Source organism: Mytilus galloprovincialis, chromosome 9, assembly GCF_965363235.1.
Source record: "Mytilus galloprovincialis chromosome 9, xbMytGall1.hap1.1, whole genome shotgun sequence".
In the NCBI taxonomy this organism is placed as follows: Eukaryota; Metazoa; Mollusca; class Bivalvia; order Mytilida; family Mytilidae; genus Mytilus; species Mytilus galloprovincialis.
Genome location: NC_134846.1, coordinates 60,611,692 through 60,635,644, shown reverse-complemented (window position 1 = coordinate 60,635,644; position 23,953 = coordinate 60,611,692). Strand labels below are relative to the sequence as shown.

The 23,953-nt window shown below is 31.5% G+C and overlaps 1 protein-coding gene across 1 annotated transcript in view; it reads left to right on the top strand.

Annotated features, from left to right (window-relative positions):
- Positions 1–1,805: 1,805 nt before the first annotated feature.
- LOC143045504 (uncharacterized) overlaps positions 1,806–23,953 on the top strand; it is a 45,815-nt gene continuing 23,667 nt past the window's right edge. The window contains exons 1-9 of the mRNA XM_076218058.1: positions 1,806–2,175; positions 8,460–8,616; positions 10,180–10,224; positions 11,754–11,798; positions 13,481–13,630; positions 15,326–15,430; positions 15,787–15,818; positions 19,028–19,145; positions 20,752–20,814. Of these exons, the coding sequence (XP_076074173.1) occupies positions 2,053–2,175; positions 8,460–8,616; positions 10,180–10,224; positions 11,754–11,798; positions 13,481–13,630; positions 15,326–15,430; positions 15,787–15,818; positions 19,028–19,145; positions 20,752–20,814 (838 nt within the window). The 5' untranslated portion in view covers positions 1,806–2,052. The remainder of the gene's footprint in view (positions 2,176–8,459; positions 8,617–10,179; positions 10,225–11,753; positions 11,799–13,480; positions 13,631–15,325; positions 15,431–15,786; positions 15,819–19,027; positions 19,146–20,751; positions 20,815–23,953) is intronic.

Here is a 23,953-nt window from a genome sequence, read left to right as displayed (position 1 = left end):
TTGAATTTTATATTTTTATGATTTAATCTTTTTCACCCATAAAACGTAAATATAAGGAATAATTTTGAATGGTGACAAATAAGGGGAAGTAACTCTAGTTCAGTTTGTAAACCACATGGTGGTACACGAAGTAATTTTAGATTTTAGTATATGCCACAGTGCATGAACTTTTAAAGTAATGGACATTGATTAGTGTATAATTGATATAACCTGTGTGATTTATATGGAGTTCAAATGTATATAGTATGGTGATGGAACAGTTTCCTGCACGTTTACAAAAGTGATTTGACATTAAGTTATTTTAAAGTTTTATGTTTGAATTGAGCTCCCAGCTGGGATCGCAGCCTTAGCTCAATTTGGATAAGACCAACTGCCGTTGCGTTGTAAATTGGTGGTGGGTACGCCAGGCTGTGTTGATATCCATTATACCAGTATCTAGAACAATATATTTAGGCGAAATAATACTGGTTTGTGCACCCATCATATGCACTGTACAATATTCCTGCACATGCACACAGTTGCTTACAGTAAATCAGTTGCTTATCAGTGCTACAGTACAAAAGTAGTGGTACTCCAGATAATGGAGGGAAGAATAGAGAAGAAGAACATGGTGCAATTTATTTACAACCTAAAGCTATTAAAGGTAATTGGTGTTAATTAACAGTGTGTTTGACACCAAAGCTGTCAAGTAAAGCCATGCACTTAATGGGTCACTTAATTTGGCAGTTTACATAGCTAGATGAACTTCCTGTTCATGGAAGAATTACGAATTTGCCGGTATTTCAAAGGAATATTACTTATGAAATCAATCTCAAGGCTAAGAAATACGGGTGAAATCGGGTCATTTTCGGAATTCCCGGGTTATTTCAATGACCCGGCGGGTGTTCCGGGTGATCCCTCAGAATTGTGAAAATCTCGGGTCACACCCGCAGAATACGGGTCAGTTGACAGGTATGTAAAATAACAACAACAAAAAACGAACTCTAAGCAAAACAACGGTCATATTCCTGATATGGTACAGGCATTTACTTATGCAAAATTTGATGGCTAAAATCACTTTTTATAGCTAGCTAAACCTTTCACTTGTATGAAAAAGACGCAAAAAATTCCATTATATTGACAACAATGTGTGAAAAAAACAAACAGACATATTATTTTGTGTTTACTATACAAATCTTACAAAGAAATAGAAGTGACAGATACAAATATTAATAACCACAATCTTTTTGTCATACCACATTATGAATGACAAAACTATGACCCCCTAAATATTACATTATTTATGTTTTTACTCAAGTTAAACTGGTTTATATTAGAATTTAAAACAGTTTTTCGCGTAGGTAGCTCCCTACAATTATGCCAAGAAACGGGTAGTGTTAAGGATCTAATATAAACATTGATAACAAAACCGTTTGGGTCGTTGGTTGAGATCAATGTATTTAGAAGATTTCAGTAAAAAAAAAAGGGGGCATAAAATTAATACATTTTAACACAACATCCAAAAAGAGCCGACTTAAGAAGCATACAACGAACAGTTATGAAGATGATTATTTAACTTAGAATAAATGCCTTGAAATAGATTCATTTACAAACCTACGTGTAGCCTTTTTGATATTATACGATCAAGTTGAAATTCAAAGTCATATTTTGCAAAAGTGAACCCTTTTTTTATACAATAACCACATTTTGACATGCTAAAAATAGAACTATTACAGAACAAAATCAATTACTTAAATTGTTTTCTAAAGAAAAAAATGTACTCACTTAAAATATTTGTTTTTTCTTTAACAGATCTTTCCCAGAAGTGGGTGGTGCATTTAAGAACTATCTTACGTGTGACTAAAATGAAATATACTACAACGGAACATGTATTTATTATACTGAATGAGCTTTGCATTTGCTATACCATTTTCATATGCATGCTTCTATATTGTTGCATTAATTGGTTGTTCTGTGAAGAATTTTTATTTAAACTATAATTTTGATAACGTTTCATTACATCATTTAGGACCCTAGATATTCATAAAATTTATCTTTTTTATACAATGAAGAATGGGTGGTAGAATGGCTGATACAAATGAACAAAACAGAGATGATGACAATCACAAGTTATCAGAAGATGACCATTTCGTTCAAAAAGATTCCAAGGATAAAAACCGTTATAATGCTAAAAAAGTAAATATGATATTATATAATTTATAGCATATGAATTGTACAGGTCGAATCTCATCTGCATTCACGTAAATGGTCGGACATTATCTTTGATGAATTAATTTTATTGTGTTGTTTTTTTCTCCAAATAGTTATGTAATATGTTGAGAGAAAAAAATCCTGGTGTATTATATTTATTTCAAATATACATTTTTGAGGGTCTTCCCCTGAAAATTAACCAAAAGTCTTCAAATTGTAGACTTATATATCTATTAAGATTTAAACAACAATAGTGTGTCTTATGGTCTTAATAACACAAACATAGTGTACTAGTATGTTGTATAATATTCATGAAGATTAAAACGTATGCTAAGTAATCATTTAAAACTAATCTTTTATTGGATATTCTTGTAAATATTGATTTTTGAAGTTTATGAAGACCTCCTTAAAGGGAAACTTCAAAAAAAAATCAAAAATTGATATTATGTCCATTCTGTATAAAAATTCTCAAATTTATAGATATTAAAGTTTTATTCCGCTAGATAAGAGATCACCATCGATTTTAAATTTTGAGTATCAATTCTCTGCGTTCCGCCATTTTGTCATCTTCTACGATCAAAAATCACGATATGTCTATAAACCACAAAGGACCAAAACTACAGTAACCGATGTAGTCGTAATTGCGTGTTGATATCTTGTCAATCGTACGGTTGTTTTATCTGAATAACTAACTTGATACGGAAAATGTTCTTATTTTTTTTTTAAATAACCATAGTCTGTTATTTTTAAACTGTTAATATTGGAATTAATTAAAAAGTCAAAGTTCAAATCATAAATAAGTGTTCCGTGAAAATTGTTTTCGAAAATGTAATTCGTTCATAATTCTTTAAAGTAATAAACTTTATTCAAATAAATTCGAATCTTCCCTCATCTGATCACCAGCATGGCTTAAGGAATGTAGGACAGAAAGTCACAGGACAAAAAGTCACAGACAAAAAGTCACGGACAAAAAGTCACAGGACAAAAAGTCACAATTCATTTTTTCTGATTATTTTCTTTGAATAAAAAATGCTTATTTTTACAAAAATATTTTTGTGTTTTTCTTGATGTATTGTATATTAACCAACTTTGTAAGCAAAATTTATCAAAAAAATATCAAAGATGATCAAATAATTGTTAAGAAAACAAAATGTCAAAGTAGATTGGCACTCAAATGGCTTCATGGTGCCAAGAAATATGTCCTTTGCATGATTAAAATAAAATAAATCTTCATTTATCAAGTAGAATGATAAATTCCATTAACTTTAATATGAATATATGTATTAAAAAGTAAATATTTTCAAGATATTTCTCTTATATATTCCAACAATTGTCAAAAAATTATTTGTGACTTTTTGTCCTGTGACTTTTTGTCCTATCAAATTTGTGACTTTATGTCCTGTGACTTTTTGTCCTGTGACTTTCTGTCCGTTTACCATTATATCACTTTCGGACACGCAAGACAGAGATGTATATTATAAACCTGATAGTTCAAAATGGAAAGTTATAAGTTATCGGCCGTGTACACCGATCAATACCTACAGAAGTGAAACGATGCATGAACTTGCAAGCCCGACAGGAAATCGCTTGAATACCTGGACGTGTCACCTCACACCCCTCACAATACCTTTGGGAGTAATACCTTAAGCCGGTAAACGGACAGAAAGTCACAGGACTACTATTCATTACTTAACTCATACGCTTGTTTATAAATAACATTTCTGATGTAAAGAATATTATTTATAAAAATATAAATAATACATAAAAAAAAGATTTGAAGAAATAAAAATCTATTTACATATTTTTTCCAAGGGTTAATTTAGGAAAATGTAATATAAACTCGTTGTCAATAGTAAAGGACAGATTGGAACATACCAGAAATATTGATTTTAAAAAATGTACGCATTTGCCGACGATTCGTTTATACGCCTGGATAGAAAGTTACGGAACTATAGCGCAATTTAAATTATATACATGTATACATTGAACATAAGAAAGAAACATACATTTTGTGTAAATTGGGGTAAAAGTTTTGTAAATAGACTAGTCCACGTATGCCAACAGTATGTTATCAACGAATTCGATAGACTATTGTATACCAAAAGAAGAAGAAGAACGAACTATACAAATCAGTTGAAAAAGGCTTTAGTTAACTCATCAGATGGATAAAAATACAAATACTGTAAATACAATTGGAAGTTTTCGTTTTTGCAATTTGAGAGTAAATGATGTATCAAACGTTCAAGAATACGCATGTAATATGTGTCACTGGATAATTCCGTATGGGACTTCCCCTTTCAGTGAACTGCAAATTTAACAGATGATACACTTTCTAAGATTTATATGTCCAACAACGACCCACTGCTCTACATGTGTTACTAACAGCCTAAGATAGCAATTCTTTTGTTAGGTCAATTCTCTTTCGTACAATACCAGAAAACATGGAAAATAAGTTCTTTAAATTTTGACTCTGGAATAAATACCATTTTTTCGTGCGACAAACTTTATTTCTGGCGATGGGCAGACATGGGCGGAAAACAATAAAAAGATAGGTTTAATATTTGTTCATTCATTTAACATGTATAATATGAATATCATTTAGTACACTTCGGTCTATACAAATGCAGAATATACCATGAAGGTTTGATTTCGTCAAAAGATATAAGAGATCTGACAAATAGATTATCACTTCGATATTGCAAGACACCCATTAATAACTTTGCACTTTTGCATACCAAACTTTCGCAAAAAGATAAGTCATTTGATTAAATAAGAAGTTGTGGTTTGTTTACTTGGGAGACACTTACCCAAATGAAGTGGACTTAAGCAGCTATATAAGTCACGGTATGGCCTTCAACAGTGAACAAAATTAAAAGTATATTGTATAATTCAACTAAATGTGAACATGGCTGTGAGTTAGTACGTCTGGAGCTCTCCCTCTATGGCACTTGTACCTCGGAAAACTTATATATACAGCTTGTTTCAAGAACAACCGGGTTCAGACAAACTGTTCTGAAATCGATATTGTCACTAATGCATTCACCCAATTCAATATTACCATCAAAGAGAGTAAATTCGGGGCAACAAAGACATTCCGTCAATAACGGCATAACTATGCATTTAGTACACGAACACCAATCCGGCTGTGTTAAACTGGCGAGGGTTGCTAAGGATATCTTGATTTCGGGAACTTTCTGCAGCTTCCATTTTATGGAGCTCTTCTTCGGTATACTCTGGCTCTAGTGGGTACCCAAATTGACCATACTCGTCAAAATCTGCCTCTCTTGACCGGACTGGAACCACTGTTAGCACTATCAACCTCTTTTTTTTTTACTATCAACCTCCGAACAAGACATTTTTAGTTACGATTTTATGATTAATTTTGGGACAATATATACACTGTCCTATAGAAACAAGCACGCACAAATCATGAGAGAAATATATGTGAGTAAAAGTTAATCGAATTAGCAAAGTTAATATCCTTTGGTCTCGAATGTATGTTAACTAATTAATGGGTTTTTATAGGCTAGCTCAAATCCTCATCCAAATAATATAATCTATATGTAATAATCCCTTCCTACCACACCAAGATTTAATGCCGAGCGGTAGACATATTTAAGGTACTAATTAAGTATAATTAAATGAACAATAGATAACAATAATTAATCATAAATGTGCAAAGATTTAAAAACATTTTTTTTTTCTTTATTCGTACAATTATATTCCGCTTCGGTAGAGTTATCTTCAGATAGTTTCAGATATTAATTAATACATGGGTTTCAAAAGTCTAAATGTAAGTGTTCTCGTAATTCACATTAATAAAGACAATCAAAATGATTTGGTAAAGCTATTTCTAATTTCTAAGTTCCCCTTTTTTATGAGACTTAAATCAAGGACAAGAGGTGTATATCATTTTATTCTGACACATGAATTAAGTTTCCCGTCTTAACCGAAAACTGTTTATTTCTTAGTAAATTAATTTATTTGAATTCAAATAAATAATAGCACCAAATATAATTAAAAACCAATTGTTCAGAGAACAATTGAAGATCTTTCCACCAGTAAATATCTATTTTGATATTAAAATATTAAAAATCAGTCTAAAATGTCAGTTCCTATGGCTTTATGATGTATAGATATGAATTTTAAGCAAAGGTCATAATCTAGAACGTCAAATTTACCTCTGACCTTGACCTCAATTTCAAGGTCACAAACTGAGGATCTCAAATCAAAAGACCCTAGGTCTCTAATATGTATGGTAAATAAGTTATATCACTTTACGCATAATTTTAGATATGATAGGGGCTAAAACTCCTGTTTATTGACTACGCACCCTTTCAACCAAAATTATTAAGTAACGACATGTCGCAACTAACAATTTAGTAAAAATAATTTGTTGATATCATATAAGGTTAATGAAAATTAGTGAAAATAAGCCAAAATCAAAAATTTAGAATATGACCTTGACCTTTGGCCTTGACCTAATTTTCATTTTTTTAGACCAAGGATCTCTAATCGAAAGACCCTAGGTCTCTAATATGTATGGTTAATAAGTTATATCACTTTACGCATAATTTTAGATGTGATAGGGGCTAAAACTCCCATTTATTGTTTACGCACCCTTTCAACCAAAATTATTATGTTACGACATGTCGCAACTAACAATTTAGTAAAAATAATTTGTCGATATCTTATAAGGTTAATGAAAATGAGTGAAAATAAGCCAAAATCAAAATTTAGAATATGACCTTGACCTTTGACCTTGACCTAATTTTCATTTTTTTGGACCAAGGATCTCAAATCAAAAGACCCTAGGTCTCTATCACTTATGGTTTTCCAGTTTAAAATACATTTCAAAATTTCAAATACAAAAGGGGAACTAACTCTCATATGGAATCTCTATACGGCTTCGGTCAAAATGAAACAGAACATTCTGAGGATATAACGAGCAATTTGGTAAAATAAATTTGTCGTAATCTTTTACGGTTGCGAAGGAGAAGTGGCCACAAGAAAAACAGTGTTCGGGGAGATAACTCTTATATGGGAAAGTATTCAGTTAAGCAGAGTTGGTTTCAAAAGCGTATTACCTGTTCGATATCATATTCCAAATATCAAAGCGACATCTTGCGAAACAAAAAAACAGCGAAGGAAAAAAATTAGGCGGTAGAAAAAAAAAAATAATAATAATCAGAAGAAATCCAATAGGTCTTTCCACGGAAAAGTGGAAAGACCTAATTAAATAATTCCACGGCGATCTATTTTTATTTGTCACCTGTATTTTTAATGTGTGTATTAAATGCTCCCTTGTTTTATAATCCACTGATCCGAATAGACAGTCACACCTGGCAAGGTGTTCCCTAGAGGCGTGGTTAAATACCGAAGTGCAAATAACAATTTACCTTTAAACAAGCCATCTACGAGTATTGCCACAGAACCGTGGACACACACATCGTATAAACCTAGTCATAGCAGAGATAGTAAAAGGTCAATAAGAGTACACCAACATATTGTCTTTACAGATTATTGTACTTTAATTTGTTCACCTTATCAGTCCGAAAATGCATTAATTAAAAATAATTTTATAACTTTTTGTGTTGTCTAAAAAAATAATTCGAATATATACGTTTAACATAGAAAATTTATCTCATGAATGTGTACAATTGCACGTCTGTGCGTTTTATCTTCTTATTATCGGCTGGTTATTAGATAAAGCATAAGTCATCGGCGCGCTTACGATTACGTTAAAATATGATTAAAAACCAAGACTTTTAATAATTGTATTTTAAATCCCGGCATGCAAAAACCAGGAGAAAACGTCACGACCTACAGGAAGTAGTTAATATTTTTTCATTAATTATTGAATTTCTCCTTTATTACTGCACATTTAGCGATAAAACTTTGTGAATCTATATATTATGTCATTATGAACATACAATGTATTTAAACCATAAGAAAAAAATCGCGAATTTTCCCTTTAATACATTGTTGAATAGTACTATATATGTCTTAGGCGGACTGATATTGAATATTCCAGATGTCTAAAGAGAATAAGGAAATATCGTCATAGAGAATACATGATTTACACTAAATTATAATCCTGGTGCCTTTGATAACTTTTACACATACAGGATACATGGATCTTTTGGGCTGTTGTATTATTTGGCTGCCTCATTATTTGAATGCATGTTATTCTTGTCAAGCAAATTACTTACAAAGACACGTGCTTAAAACATTTGAAATATCTACTACATTTTATCTTTATTTTGTAGTGCATACGTCGTTTAAAATGGATCGTTTCCGTATGTATGTTTCTAATGATGGTAGCGGTTGTATGGGCGTTAGTTGTATATCCGTTAATTCCTTCTAATTGTAGCAAGTCATCTGGTTCACGTGATCTCTCGTCGAAGGTCTCCAATAAAACTAAAGGTAATTATATATTGGGAATTATTTGAATGATTTTTTAAATAAAAATTGAAAAAAGAGCACCACTAACAAAAATTTTCCATAATTCACCACACGCACATCGAGTTATATGAGTTATCTTATACGGCAAAATATTTGATGTTTTGAAGAATTGGATCTAAAAGAGGTAAAATACAATTAAAAAAAAAGTAAAAAAATCCAATTTCATATACAAGACTTTTAATTAAATAAAAACAGGACATTAGACAATGAACCACAAGGACAAAAACATATATAGACTAGATCGAGTATATGCAATTGGAAGTCATACATTTGTTAAGAGAGACCAATTACTTAATTTACGCTTATTTGGCCATTTTTTTAGTATTTCTTAGAATGTTTCTCTGATAGTTTTATCATGTTTCATTGCTTTATTTGAGGTAATATTTTTTGCTGACGTGAGTCCATTTTCATTACAGTGGAATCATCTGTGTTCGCGAGGCTAGTGATATCGTGCATGACCTGATTCAATTTATAATACACACATAATAGTTTAACTTAATGTAATTGTTTTAGTCATTTAAAAGAGCAAAAACGATTAAAATTGATTATTTCAAAAGTCCAATTCAAGTCAATTTCTACCAAAAGATATAATTTTTGCTCTACAATCTTGGCAGTCTTTTGGTTATAACTGAAATATATCTCGTATTATAACATTATTCCTGTAAACAAAAAAAAGTTTTGAAGAAGGCATGCGCGAAATTATCGAACATTTAAAGAACTGCCTAACAGACGTTTCCTTGATTATCGACACACACTTCATAAAATCGACGCGCTGAAACCATACATAAATAAAATTTCATGAAATTAAAGTATGTCATGAATATGTTCACACAAATTATCCAATTATTGGTTTTATGAGATTCACAAAGTGAAGCCAAAGGTTTTAGGTGCACGAAAACATCAGGCTCCATCATACTCTCTAAAACAACAACAATTGAATGTTAACCATTATTCCATATTGAAAAAGGAAAATGATAGAGATCTGAAACTGGAACAATATCATATTCTTTATATTTTTGCATTTATATAGACACATTCTTTATAAATCTAGCTTTATCTAAAATTCATTTTAAGGTAAGAGGTGTCACCTGTTTGTTATAAAATGCATCTCTCGTAAAAAAGAGAGGCGGCAGATAAAAATGTATCATGTGTATTTTCAACGTTCATATGTCGAAACAACTGACAAAGTCCTGACAAAAAATACGAAAGAACACGATTTAACAAATAAGCTCACAAAACACTTCATAGAAAAAGACTAAAACTAGGGGTGATCTAGAATTTACTAAAAGGGTAAGCATAACTGCTCCACTGATGGTACCCGTCCTGTTACTCATGGTAAGTATTCATCCGAGTCTCGTTCAATGATTTCTTACCTTTGAAATGCGTTTTCAATCTATTAACTTATCAATTATGTATTATCTATCCTTAGAACACATGAATTTCACTGATATTGTTTTTACTTTATTATGTATCAAGTTATCTTAAATGTTCTAATGAATGTACATTCTTTGTTCTCTTCTATAGCCAGAACATGTGTTTTCACTACTGATAGGGAATACTGGAAATCAAGTAAGTTTGATTTTTTTTTTATAATTCTTAGATTTAAGCAAAACGTATTGTGGTCAGTTTGGCTATAAATATTAAAACGGAATGAATATTATTAATGACCCGGTTGAAGAATCGTATGAAAAATAAAATTAAAATATATTCGAAGCGTCCTATATGATTTTGTAGACTTGCATTCATCATGAACGGCTACGCCTCAACGTTTTAACGCCAACAAAAGATGTATAAATAGAAATACATGAATAAATGAATAGCTATATGTCCAGGTGACATAACAAGACTTATTTTTATCGAACATTCGGCTTCTATGGCCTCCATGCAAGATCATTTTGGTATGAATTCCAAGCGAACAATATAATAGTATAGCAACTATATTGTGTCGTTTGTTATGTGTTAGATATTTGTTTTTGTCGTTTTTTTTTTTGTAAATAAAAAGGCCGTAAGTTTGCACGTTTGAATTGTTTTACATTTTCATTTCGGGGCCTTTTATAGCTGACTATGCGGTATGGGCTTTGCTTATTGTTGAAGGCCGAACGGTGACCTAACGTTGTTATTTTCTGTGTCATTTTGTTCTCTTGTGGAGAGTTGTCTCATTAGCAATCATACCACATCTTCTTTTTTATATTATGTATAGAGATATATATGCAAGATGAATAAAAGTGATCTGTATTTTATTATCAAATAAAACAGTTAATAGGGTTATTAAAAACTGAAAACAAATGAATACTTATTAAACTTATTTTATCTACTCTCTATATTACGATTATAACACTCCAAATTTCTCACAAAAAAACACCCACACAAATTCTTTACATGTTAATTACTTTTACAACTTGTGATTTCCTTGAGAAATTAGTTATGATCCAAACACTACCAATTATGCAATAACATAAATCAAACAGTCAAATGACCCTATAGAACCTTAAAGTACATTTGAAAGGATCATAACAAGGAAAAGTGTATAAATTTGCCACTGAAAATATTTAAAACACCAAATGAGCAATAAAAATCGAATTGAAAAAAGAAACAAAATTATAGCTTCACAATGCAAACGGAAGTAGTTAACAGAAAGAGAAAAATTAAGCATTGTTTAGCCAATTAAAAGCTGGTGGTAAACTAAAGTCTCAAGACTTTTAATTTGATGTCTTTGCATACATGAAACTTGTCAATCAAAACTAGAAGAAATTAATCCGATGAATCCGATACAAAGATGCAGATTAAAAATATCTTTACTTATTTTTTAGTTTGCTGTTTTTTGTTTTTATTTTACTGTCATCTAAGTTAGAACCTTCAGTCAATATGGTATTTGTAGTAAGTACAGTGGTATTACGAATGCAAATAGGAGTCTTGCTTTTGATCCCCTTATGTGTCGTTTAAAATATTTTGAATTGTTATGCTACTCTGCTAATTATGCAATCATTTAAAGTAAGAACAAATATTTTAAATAGGCTTTTAAAGACTGTTCGAGTAATATATATTTATCTTCAATACTTCAATGTTTACTGCTGATTTTTTTTTTTTTTTTGCTATAGTTCCAGATAATTTAGATGAGTATTGCAAACCAAGAAAAATTATAGGTAAGTATACATGTTATGTGTAAAAAAACATAAATGTATGATTTAAAGGGCATTAGCTTTCAAATTCATTATCACATATTTTACTCAAATACTCGTTTTTACTGGTATAAGAATGATTTTTTTAAGGTTGAATCATTCAACAAAATGGTTTGCCTTTCTTTCATCAATGTTGACATTCTTTTCTTGTAAAAGCTTACCACCCCTAGTTCATTCGTAACCAATTTCTAGCTAGAGAATTATTTCATCCCTATTTCACTTTCAGTAATAATTGAACCAAAATAAAATATGATTTTTTTTTTTTATCTCGTAGCTAATGTCCCTTTAAATATGTCCAGTTATGAACCTTTGTGTGGCTTATTTTACTCACCTTCAAACATATTAAATGAGAAAATAACAAACATATCACTCCGATTCACGAATGACGATGTAAGAAGACTAAAGCTTTGCATTGTAATGACCCATCACAGATCGTGTATTCACAGACAACATTAGACATTTTTTTGTTTTTTAAATACGGAACAAATACTACTATTCGACAACTTTGAATGTTTTATTCTTTTTACCTACCAAAATCATTTGTTCGCAGACGTACTAGATGAATATTTGAGTGTATAGTACTACTTCAAATGTTGAACTATTCTTTAAATAGATATAAATGTTATGTATGAGTAACAAAGAACGAAGTATAGTTTATATGAATTAAAATAACAATTTGAAAGTTTAGTTTATATGGGTTGCACTAATGACAGGATGACTGCCCGGATAGTGACAGGACGGTTGACCGGACGACATATAAATAGTCATAATTTTTTGTTTATTCGGTAGATTTGTTTAATATTTGTAGACCTTAAAGATATTAAAATAGATATTATGAAAATCAACAAAAAAAGTGAAAAAAATATTTTTGAGCAAATAAAGTTGATCGTACGGTATTCACACTCGCCGTTATACTCTATACATATATTCAACTTGTCGATATTAATAGAACTGTGTAATCCCATTGGTCACATTTTTCTGGTTACTGGTAACTAGTATAAATAAACAGGTAACCAGATGAATTAAACCAATGGGATTGCACAGTTATATAAACTTCCTAAGTTTACCGGAAGTTAAGTCCTTACAAATTCAATGGTCTAGAAAAAGGTCAATATTTCTCATCGCAAGTGTGTTATTCTGTTTGAGGGGTATTCTCAAGGTACGTGAAAGTTGTTTCATTGTAAAGATAAATCTATTACCGACAGACTGGTGTACTTTTATTTGTGAAAAAATCAAGGGAAATTAAAAAAATATCGGTTGAAGCGAACACATTGAAAATTTCTGTTAGCTACCTTGTGTTTTTTTTTTTTTGTACTGGTATGGATAGTAAACCCCACATTGACAGAAACAAGTGCCTTTGGCAGAGAGGGTAAAAAAGGCATATCCTTTTGGCAAATACCCCGGCGGCGTTACAAAATGAACGATATTTATTTGATAACAGTAAATTGGTGAAAAATACGCTGGTTATCATCCAATCGAAATCCAGGATTCTTACATAAGGTGTAATTAGAGTAAAAATAGAATAAAATAGTTTAAAGTAAATTCGGTCTAATTATTAAAGCTTCTTTTCAGACTGTCTGATGAAGAGGTCCTTTTAATAATTCATGATTTTTCGTTTTAACTTTATGACTATATATCTTTTTCAGGGGGAATTAGTGGTTACTTAGCAACATGGATTCAGTGTCCGGGTACCCAGCTATATATCCCTCTTTCATGTGCGTGCCACTTTTATGTTATTTGCCCTGTTATAAACAATAGAATGGCGTCGCAGACCAAACACTACATGAAAAGAACTTGTAAGTACGGAAATATTTTCATTAAATTGGGAATTGAAATGGGGAATGTGTCAAAGAGACGATAACCCGACCAAAGAGTAAAAAACAAACAGCCGAAGGTCACCTATGGGTTTTATTACAGCGAGAAAATCCCGTACACGAATGCGGACTTCAGCTGGCCCTTAACAAAAATATGTACTATTTCAGTAAAAATATCCGTCATACTAAACTCCAAAACATATACATGAACTAAAATTTAAAATAATGCAAGACTAATAATGGCTTAAGGCTCATGAATTGAACCAGCGTAAAGAATACGGAAGGGTTGAACAATATCTATTCATTAAATATTAAAAAAAAGATTGATCAGCTTCATTATTCGAATCGCTAAAAAAAAACCCACATCAACCACAAAAAGAACTCAACCAAAAGCATACATACAAGCAAAGACAAACAACAACGAACTCGCATGACCATGATACATGTATCCTGACTCAATGTTGTGGGATACAACAAGTTTTACGTTCAATCAAAATTCCCCCTTTCCGTTTTCCTTTCTTTACCATGTACAATAGACGAAAACACATTGCAATCAACTTGCACTATGTTACTACCAGTATGAAGACTGCTACAATAAAAAAAAAACAATAACAAACCGCATGATTTAAAAAAAGGATTAATGTGCTCGCATTAACAGGATGCTATTAGTTAAAGAAGCTTTTACTGTAGGTCGGATATTGCCGCCAAATAAAATTTTTAAAAATCACACCAAACATTTAATACTAACAGGTTTCATAAAAAGATCATGAAATTTAATTGATACCGGTAGTAATTTTAAAGGCTAGAAAATATTTGAAATTATCAAACCATGGCTTACAGAATCATTACTACTGAGTTATGGAGTTTCGTGCATGGAACACTCGCTATTGGACTATTTATACATTTCTGAGTTTAAAAATTTACTTTACAGGTTTTTTAAAAATATATTAACAATACAAAAATAAAAGATTTGGTGAGAAAAAAAGGAACAGCTGATGGTTGCAAAGTTGTATTCGTCTATTTTGTCGTCTATTTGACATTTTGCACCTTACAGTTAAGTCTAATAATAAACAATATTGGCTGTCATAATGGGTTTAATTAACCTTAACTGTTTGATAATAAATGTTCCTCGGAATGTTGCATGTATCTTAAACAGCTTATTTTTTTAAAACGGAAAACCGAGCAAATCGAGCCCCCTCCAAAAACCGATTGGGGGTTGGGGTCTAGATGCTCCAGAAGGGTAAAAATAAATTCAAATAAAGAAGGTGTAATTATCACCACTGTCAAAATAGCCTTTTTTAGGCTATAAATAGCCTTTATTAAATGAGTAGGTTAATATCACTGACCGGCTTACTAAGCTCCACCATGAATATATATATCAGGCTATTAATAGCTCGAGTGCTATAAGAGCTGGTAGTTAATGAAAAATATGTAACATAAAACAGTTATAAACGGATAGCTGATCTTGACCTCTAATCAATCAGGTAAGGTTCAATAGAAATTCCCTGTGCTAAATTGATTAAACAACTTCAAATCTAACAAGATTTAACCATTTCGTTTTAAATGTTTGAACTTTTGATTTTGCCATTTGCTGATTGATTCACAGCTTAAAAGTTTCCTCTGAGCTCGGTATTTTTGTTATTTTATTTTATACTAGCAGCTTTCATATATTTATAGGTACAGAATGCACGAGTCAAGATCATTGTTCATGCCAAAACTTCGGCAAATGTTATAACTGCACTGAAAAAATGATAAAACATTCGAAGTGTTTGTGTCAACCAGGTATGTAAAACAAACTTCGTTTATTTGTTTCATCTTCTTGAAAATTAACACATATTTCAGAATCTGCACATTCAAGATTTTATTTAAGAATTGAAATGAATGTTATACCTTATGAATTTAGTACGTCCGACGCTCTTTCCTAAATTACATTTATCAGGAACGCTCAAAATTATCATTTTTGAACGATAGATTTGAAGAATTAGTTTTTAAATAATTTATAACTAAAATTAAAAATGATAAACAGTCAAAAGCAAATATCTTTATTTAAACTTCAAATATACTTTCCTACACTTTCCAGTCTTATTCATATATCCTAAATGTTTATTAAATATTTCATGTATTCCCTTCCAATTTAGGAACTAATGGCACTTACTGTACAAAGATTTCTGTAAGTATAAAAACTATATTACTCGATGTCGTATTTGCCAATTCATGGATTCGTCATTTGTATGATAATTTAATGATCACCAATTGTCACTAAAACCAAAACGGTCTTAATAGATAAAAGCCTAAATATTTGTAAGACTCAAATCTATGGCGAGTTTCAAATTTATGGCAGATTCCTAATCTCTGGTAAATGTGACGTCATGTCATCCCAAATCTATGGCAGATTTTTCACAATCCCTATCTATGGCAAGTTTTGTAATTTCCTAATCTATGGCGGATTTTTGTTGTTTCCAAAGAGGGACGAAAGATACCAGAGGGACAGTCAAACTCATAAATCGAAAATAAACTGCCAACGCCTGACTAAAAATGAAAGAAGACAAACAAACAAACAATAAAACACTTGACACAACATTGAGACTAAAGAATAAGCAACACTAACCCCACCAAAAACTAGGGGTGATCTCAGGAGCTCCGGAAGGGTAAGTAGATCCTGCTCCACATGTGACACCCGTCGTGTTTTTTTATGTTATAACAAATCCTGTAAAAAGTCTAATCCGGTAGGTCACATTCATGAAAGGCAAGGGGATTGTAGTTACGACGTAAGGAACATATCCGATATCACTGTGAAACGGCTATTCCATAACGGTCAACCAACTCGTGATGGCGTCCGTAAAATTTACGAAGGGATGATTTCAACTTCACCATTTGGAACTCTTGGTTTAAAAGCTTCCTTGTGAGCAGCAACCCTCTACCAAGTAAATCATAATAGGAAATGCAAGCATGGGAATATCGTTTCAATTGGGAGATATATACCCCGTATGCAAGTGCTGCTGAAATGTTCCTACATAGAAATGGAAAGTTCCCAATTGGAAAGCTGAAATCATCTGTTTTGTCGTAAAGTTTTGTTTTCAACCGACCTTCATTGGCAATTTCTAGATGTAAGTCAAGATATGAGGCAGATTTTGTGCAAATGTAGATCAAGGCAGTACATATACAATCACTAACTTGTCTTACATAAGTTGAAATGTACGACAACGGGAGCATGTCTATGAACAATTGTGAAATAAAGAAATAAAAAAGGGTCAACGAAATCGTGATGTTAACCATAAAGAAGTGTAGAAGTGATATACAATAATACAGAAATCAGGATTAAAATAATCTTTCCCAGAATAATAATCATTTCCTTATCTGTGCGTGGTATTCTATTTGTCCATTAATTAAAACAACTAAAAGAAATGGAAGTTTTTTTACCCACAAAAAAACAAACAACTTGACTTTTCACATAATATTTATTTTAGCGTTAATCGAACTTTTTTAACTGGTAACGATCTGAGTCAAGGTGGTATCCTGTAATTTCATTTTCTCACTTTAAATAATTTGCCAGCCATAGATAAAGGCAACAGTAATATACCGCTGTTCAAAACTCATAAATCCATGGACAAATAACAAAATCGGGGTAACAAACTAAAACCGAGGGAAAAGCATTAAATATAAGAGGAGAACAACGACATAACACTAAAATGTAACACACATAGACAAAATCCCACGAGAATAACAAATATAACATATATATATAACATCAAAACCAAATACTAGTACATGAATTTGGGATAGACAAGTACCGTGACACGTCTTATCGCAATGTGAATTTACACTCAAAAATAAGAGAAAACAAACGACACAACGTTATAATGTAATACACACAGAAACGAACTATAATATAACAATGGCCATAAAATGTTTACTATAATTCCATTCCCAAAATATCCACTACTAAAAACAGCTGTGCCTTAAGCTTTCTTCATCGCGGGATTCGGACGGTACATCACATAATTATTGGCCCTCTATAGATAAAAGATCGCATCTTCCTTTTTACATCAAAACATCGGCAAATTGTTCTAGAGGTAAAACGGAAAGAGTTTTTATGAGTATTTTAAACACATGACTTCAGAAAAAGTTTGGTGAGCCAACATCTTTGCCGAAGTCGGCGACGACTTGTATATGGCGTTATTTTATTGTGACGTTATATTCTACTCTTTTCCCCGGAAAATGACGTAGTTCCTAAATCTGCCATAGATTTTGAAATTACAAAAATCAGCCATAGATTTGATTTGTTTGGCGTTTGTAACGTCAAATTTGCCATAGATTAGGAATCTGCCATATATTTGGAACCCTTAATAGATTTGAGTCCTACATATTGATTTCATGTTAAAGGATTTTATTCAATTTCATGTTTTTATTTTTTCAATCAGTTTCAGCCGCTGTGTCTTGCTTTCCTTTTAGTCATTATTATGGAGAAAAAACGTCAATCGCGAAAATTAGAATATTAGAATTCCAACTAATTGGTTGGGAACGAAAGTTGACTGCTAATATGTACATGAATATATATATATATCAATGCAATAGGAATATTACAACCCAATTTCATCATGCTATTGTGTATTGAGATCGTAAATTCAGATACAATCCATGTAAACTAATTTTGCAATATGACAATTCTTTTCGGTCATCAATATATATATAAGATAGTAGTAAGATCTTTTAGTATGGTTATGCTATTTATATGTCATTTTAACGACAAATTGTTTGGTCGGATAAAAATAATCTACGTATTTCTAACCGGCTTTCATGAAAGTGTCATATCTTCAGAGGTAACTTTTTTATGCAAAGCATCAAAGACATTAAGTTAATTTTTTACGTACTTATTTTTAGGTTACTTTATTTACTCATTTACTTCAACCTCACCAATATATAAATAATCAAAATTATGACTTACGAGTTATTATTTCGACTTATAATAAGTGAACGAAAGATTTTTTCCTAATATATTAGACAGTTGGTTTTCCCGTGTGAATGGTTTTACACTAGTATTTTTTGTGGCCCTTTTTGGCTTGGTGTTCGTTGTGAGACAAGGCTCCGTGTTGATAATTTTACCTTGACCTATAACGGTTTACTTTTATAAATTGTGAATTGAAAAGAGAGTTGTCACATTGACACGCATACCACATCTTCCTATATCCAATAATGCTATATAAAATTATAACATTTCATTGAGTTATTTTACACAAAATGAGCGGATGAGTATATAAAGAAATGATAATAAGTATTACCTTATACGACTGAAATTGTATTCATAGTATATTGATTGATTTTAAAAAGCCAAAATGTGGTGCAAAGATTTACGTATTCTATTTTTTTTTCTGTTAACAGAAAAGACTGTGTACTAAATCCGAGGAATCAAATGAATTGGAAAACTGCAAAAATTCGAATAACCTTGAGTGTTTTTTACGTCTAGATAATCATGACACATATATCTGTAAATGGAAAGGTATGTTTGGTATAAAAACCCGTAGATATTTGTACGCAAAAATCCTAACGATAATATACATCTGTAGTATTATGGAATGAACTTGGCTAAACGGTGACGTAGTGTTGTTTATATCATCATCTCTTAGTCTCATATTTATAGTTGTATCATTAGCAAGTGTACCACTATTGATGAATCAGTTAAGTAACATATGCTATGTGATTCAATGTACTGGGAAAATAAGTATAGAAAATGTGAATGCTAAAGACAGTGTCTTGATGTTAATGGACGATTCCATTCACAGAAGCGGCTTTTAATTATCGACTCCTAGGAGTCGGTATTAAGAATTGAACGATGGACAGTTAGTGCGTGAATTTGTCTTGCTACCTGATTGGAAGATATTACGAGACGTGAATAATCAAAGTTTATTGATTGGTTAGGACAATCCAAACCTAGTAAATGTCCTTCAATCCCGTAGAGTATCGGATTTGTCCTCTCTATTTTAGCAATTAGATTTTACACAGGTAACTTTTATCTATAAATAGTCGAATCTTCTGGAGTAAACAACAACGTTAAACGATATATACTACTTCATAACGTGTGTGGTAAAATTTGTTGATTGATGCACGTGGCTATTCTAGTAAATGAACTAATCTACAAAGCGAGAGCACTTTCCATTTTCATCAGCTAAGAGTCGACTATAGCCCTTTTTGAAAGGCTAATGCTTGTAATGTTTTATTATCAAATAAATTGTTAGTACTCGATCTTATAACTCCATGTGATCGTAGCAGAATACTTTGGGTTTTTCATCAGTTATAGTTTTTTATTTACTTTTCGTTTTCCATTAATGTTAATGTATTCTATTCTTTGTCGGGTCATGCTATGTTCGTCTATGTCGATGTGTCTGTTTTTCGAATGTGTAAGGTGTTAGAAGTTGGACTTGTCTAGTATTATTTTTAATATTTTTGGTAGTTCCTGTTATTATTCTTTTCGTAAGATAATATGGTAATTATTTCATTGAATGCAAAAGAAACCAACACTCTACTAACTTGTGAAGTGGTGTAACAGCTACAGTGTGACAGTTAGAATTCACATAGACATACTTGCTGACGAGTTTATATTAATAAAGATAAACACCCAAGGATCACATAGATTTGTGAATATTTGTTGCAGTTCGGATATGTCACAAACATCGATGTTTTACATATTTCGCAATGCTAACCCGCACTTATAAAAAAGAAGTGTAATAGTTAATGTAGTAGTTAAAGGTTGAAGTTAAAAATTTCCGGAAGTTGTTTAAAATCTTGAAGTTATATTTTTAAGGACATGAAAAAAACACAATTCTATCAGTAACTTGTACAGTATATATTTATTTTTAATTTATGCGAAATTTGAAAACACTCGACATAAACAGCAAAAATCAGCAATTTATCCACTAATCATAAAAAGTCATGAAAAGCATTGCGCACTATGCCTGTAACACATTGAAATATCTCTTATGACATTAAAATAATGTTAATATTCACTTAAGACTAGTTAGAGTTTTTATTTCCATTTAAATGATTTCCGTGTGTTGCTTGCTGGGTCACAAACATGTTTAAGATGTACTTTTGTGCGTCTTTTCCAGAAGCAATGAAGGGTGATTATCCGAGTTGTGGAGTGTCAGTTTCTGCTACTAGCATGATTAAAGGTAATTATAATCAAAGAGCTGAAGAGCTCTGAAGGGAAAAGACGGCCATTGTTCCAATTTTTAGGGGGGTATCTTTTGATAGTCTACATACAAAGAATGAGCAAAAGAACAGCTAGAACATATAGAAAGGCTGACAATAATGAAACTAATTATTGTTTATTGTTATTTCATTTCCTTAGTCAAGGAATTCATCATAGAGACAATTTGGACCAATGAGATCTGCACCTTCTAAATCAAAACATTTGATTTAAGTTGGGAGTTAATTATCTAAAATTCAATTGAATTTAACAACTACTACATTATATTTTAAAATTTTAATTATGTACAACTGAACGGCAGGCTAAGACTATTCTCAATTTTTTGTGACAATATTCTCAAGAAAGTGAGGACTGAAAAATCTATTCAATTTTAATTTTCCATTGATAAAGTTCCCAGTTACAACTCTCATCACAGGGATACATGTACTTATAAAATCACATATGATTGATATAAAAGCTGTGTGAAGTTTGTTTCCAGATCCCACATTTTTCATAAATTCAAATGTGGCATAACGTTTCTGCCTTTTCGCCATCGTATGTGACGTCACAATTTTTTTTAATTACGTTGACGCTTGGACTGATTCGGATGTGTGTCTATTTTGTGATAAACTTGGGTTTAGTTTTCTGTAATTAGTTAATATTTCAGTTTCATTATATATATCTCTTTCATATTCATTTGTTAACATTTACTGTTTGCAATAGCATTAAGTATTCTATATAATAAGGATGTTCTTATCCCGTGCATAAAAACAATGCCGTATTTGTCAAAACCTTTTCAACTTTTAATCTTCAGTGCTGTACAACTTTGTACCTTTTTCACGTTCGATCTTTTATATCTAGGCGTTATGTATTCAGGTTTAGTTTTCTGTAATTAGTTAATACTTTAGTTTCTTTGTGTATATCTCTTTCATATTCATTTGATAAAATTTACTGTTTGCAATAGCATGAATTGTTCTATATAATAAGAATGTTCTTATCCCGGGCATAAAAACAATGCCGTATTTTGCGAAACCTTTTCAACTTTTGATCTTCAGTGCTGTACAACTTTGTACTTTTTTCACGTTCGATCTTTTATATCTGGGCGTCACTGGTGAGTCTTGTGTGGGCAAGGCGCGTTTTTGGCGTATTGAATTTTGGACCTGATGCTTTTTGTTATCTATTAATCATGTTTTTCTGTGTCTAATATGTTCTCCTGTTTGTTTGTGTTGTGGTCCTGTGGTGTTGTGTTGTCGTTTCGGTGTTGTATTTAACTTTGCCATTAAAGTGCGAGGTTTGGCATGCCTTAAAACCAGGTTCAACCCACCACTTTTATTCCCCTTTAAAAGTGTCCTGTACCAAGTCAGGAAGATGGTCATTGTTATAATATTGTTCGTTTCTCTTTGTGTTGCATTTTAACGTTGAGTCGTTTGTGTTTTCTCTTATTTTTGAGATATTGAGATAAGACGTGGCACGGTACTTGTCTATCCCAAATTCATGTATTTGGTTTTCATGTTACATTTGTTATTCTCGTGGTGTTTTGTCTGATGATTGGTCTGTTTCTGTGTGTGTTGCGTTTCGGTGTTGTGTCGTTGTTCTCCTCTTATATTTAATGCGTTTCGCTCGGTTTTGGTTTGTTACCCCGATTTTGTTTTTTGTCCATGGATTTATGAGTTTTGAACAGCGGTATACTACTGTTGCCTTTATTTGATATATCTGTAAAATTCATGAATAAATAGCTTTAAACTACAAAAAGCAATATTTAAAAAAAATGAGAAAAAAAATGACCACTACAATAATTATGTTGGTACGCAAAATTATTTTTTAATTGATGACTACTTATCATATATATACTTAATATGTGACATTTTTAGTGTTCATATACATTAACTTTCATTTTAGTGGGTAATTACTCATCAATTGAGGTGCTCCTTAATTGGAGAAAGATTCTAAAAACATAACTTTACAGAAAGAATGAAAACTGCAGTTGCTCTCCCCAATCTCAATAGGTATAAACTACAAAAAGCAACATTTTTTTTTTTTTTTTTTTTTTAACCATTTCAATAATTATGTTGGTACACATTTTTTTTTATATAGAAGACTACTTATCATATACTAAATGTCACATTTTAAATGTTCAGAAACATTTACTTTGATTTTAGTTAAAATTACTCATCAATTGAGGTGCTCCTGAATTGGAGGAAGATTCTAAAAACAGAACTTTACAGAAACAATGAAAACTGCCGTTTCTCTCCCCAATCTCATGCATCCCCATTGACATTGTTTACCGCGAAAGTTGACCTACATATTATCTGATTATAGCCTCAGATTCAAGCATTTCATGTTGGTGTATGAATCATCTACACTACAGCAAACATCATTAGGTTTATATCTAACAAATACGGATTTTAAATTAGTATACAAGTACTGTGAATGATTTTTATAATGAATAAAGGATATCCCTGTGTAGTGTGGCATTCCAACAATGACGTCACTAGGTTAGATATATTTAGAATATTTCGTAATACTGATTTTTCCGGACTGTAAAAGAAACGTATATAGTGTAAGGGAAAGCTCAATATACGATAATTTCATGAGAAACAGAAGGGAAATGTGTAAAAAATGTATTTAAAGTCAATCTGTTCTCCTTGTCATCAATTTCAGTATGACATTTTGAGGGGGTTTCCAAACTATCAAAACAAAATGATTGACGTGAGGGAATGATACTCTGGCCAACCCCATTAGGGAATTGACGGCTTGAAGCCGTCTTTCCCCAAAAATACATCTCTTACTCTAGCTATTGTTTGATAAAACAGTGGTTTGCCATCTAAATATATGGGGAGCTCGTTATGACTACATGTGACCAGTAAATGACTAGATTTCTTAACTCTACAGAAAATCTTTCATGAAATAATCTTAGTATGTACTTAGGAAGCAATACACAGATAGAAGTATGGTTTCTCATTTAACCCCTGTTTTATTGTGTAATAAAATCACTTTAGACAACTGATGACTAATCAAGCCTTCAACGTTGATTTAAATGATTATCAAGATTTATTTTACATGTTTTATGAGCTAGGTTCTGTTTGATGTCCGATTTTTCCTATCCCTCAAGTTCATAGGCC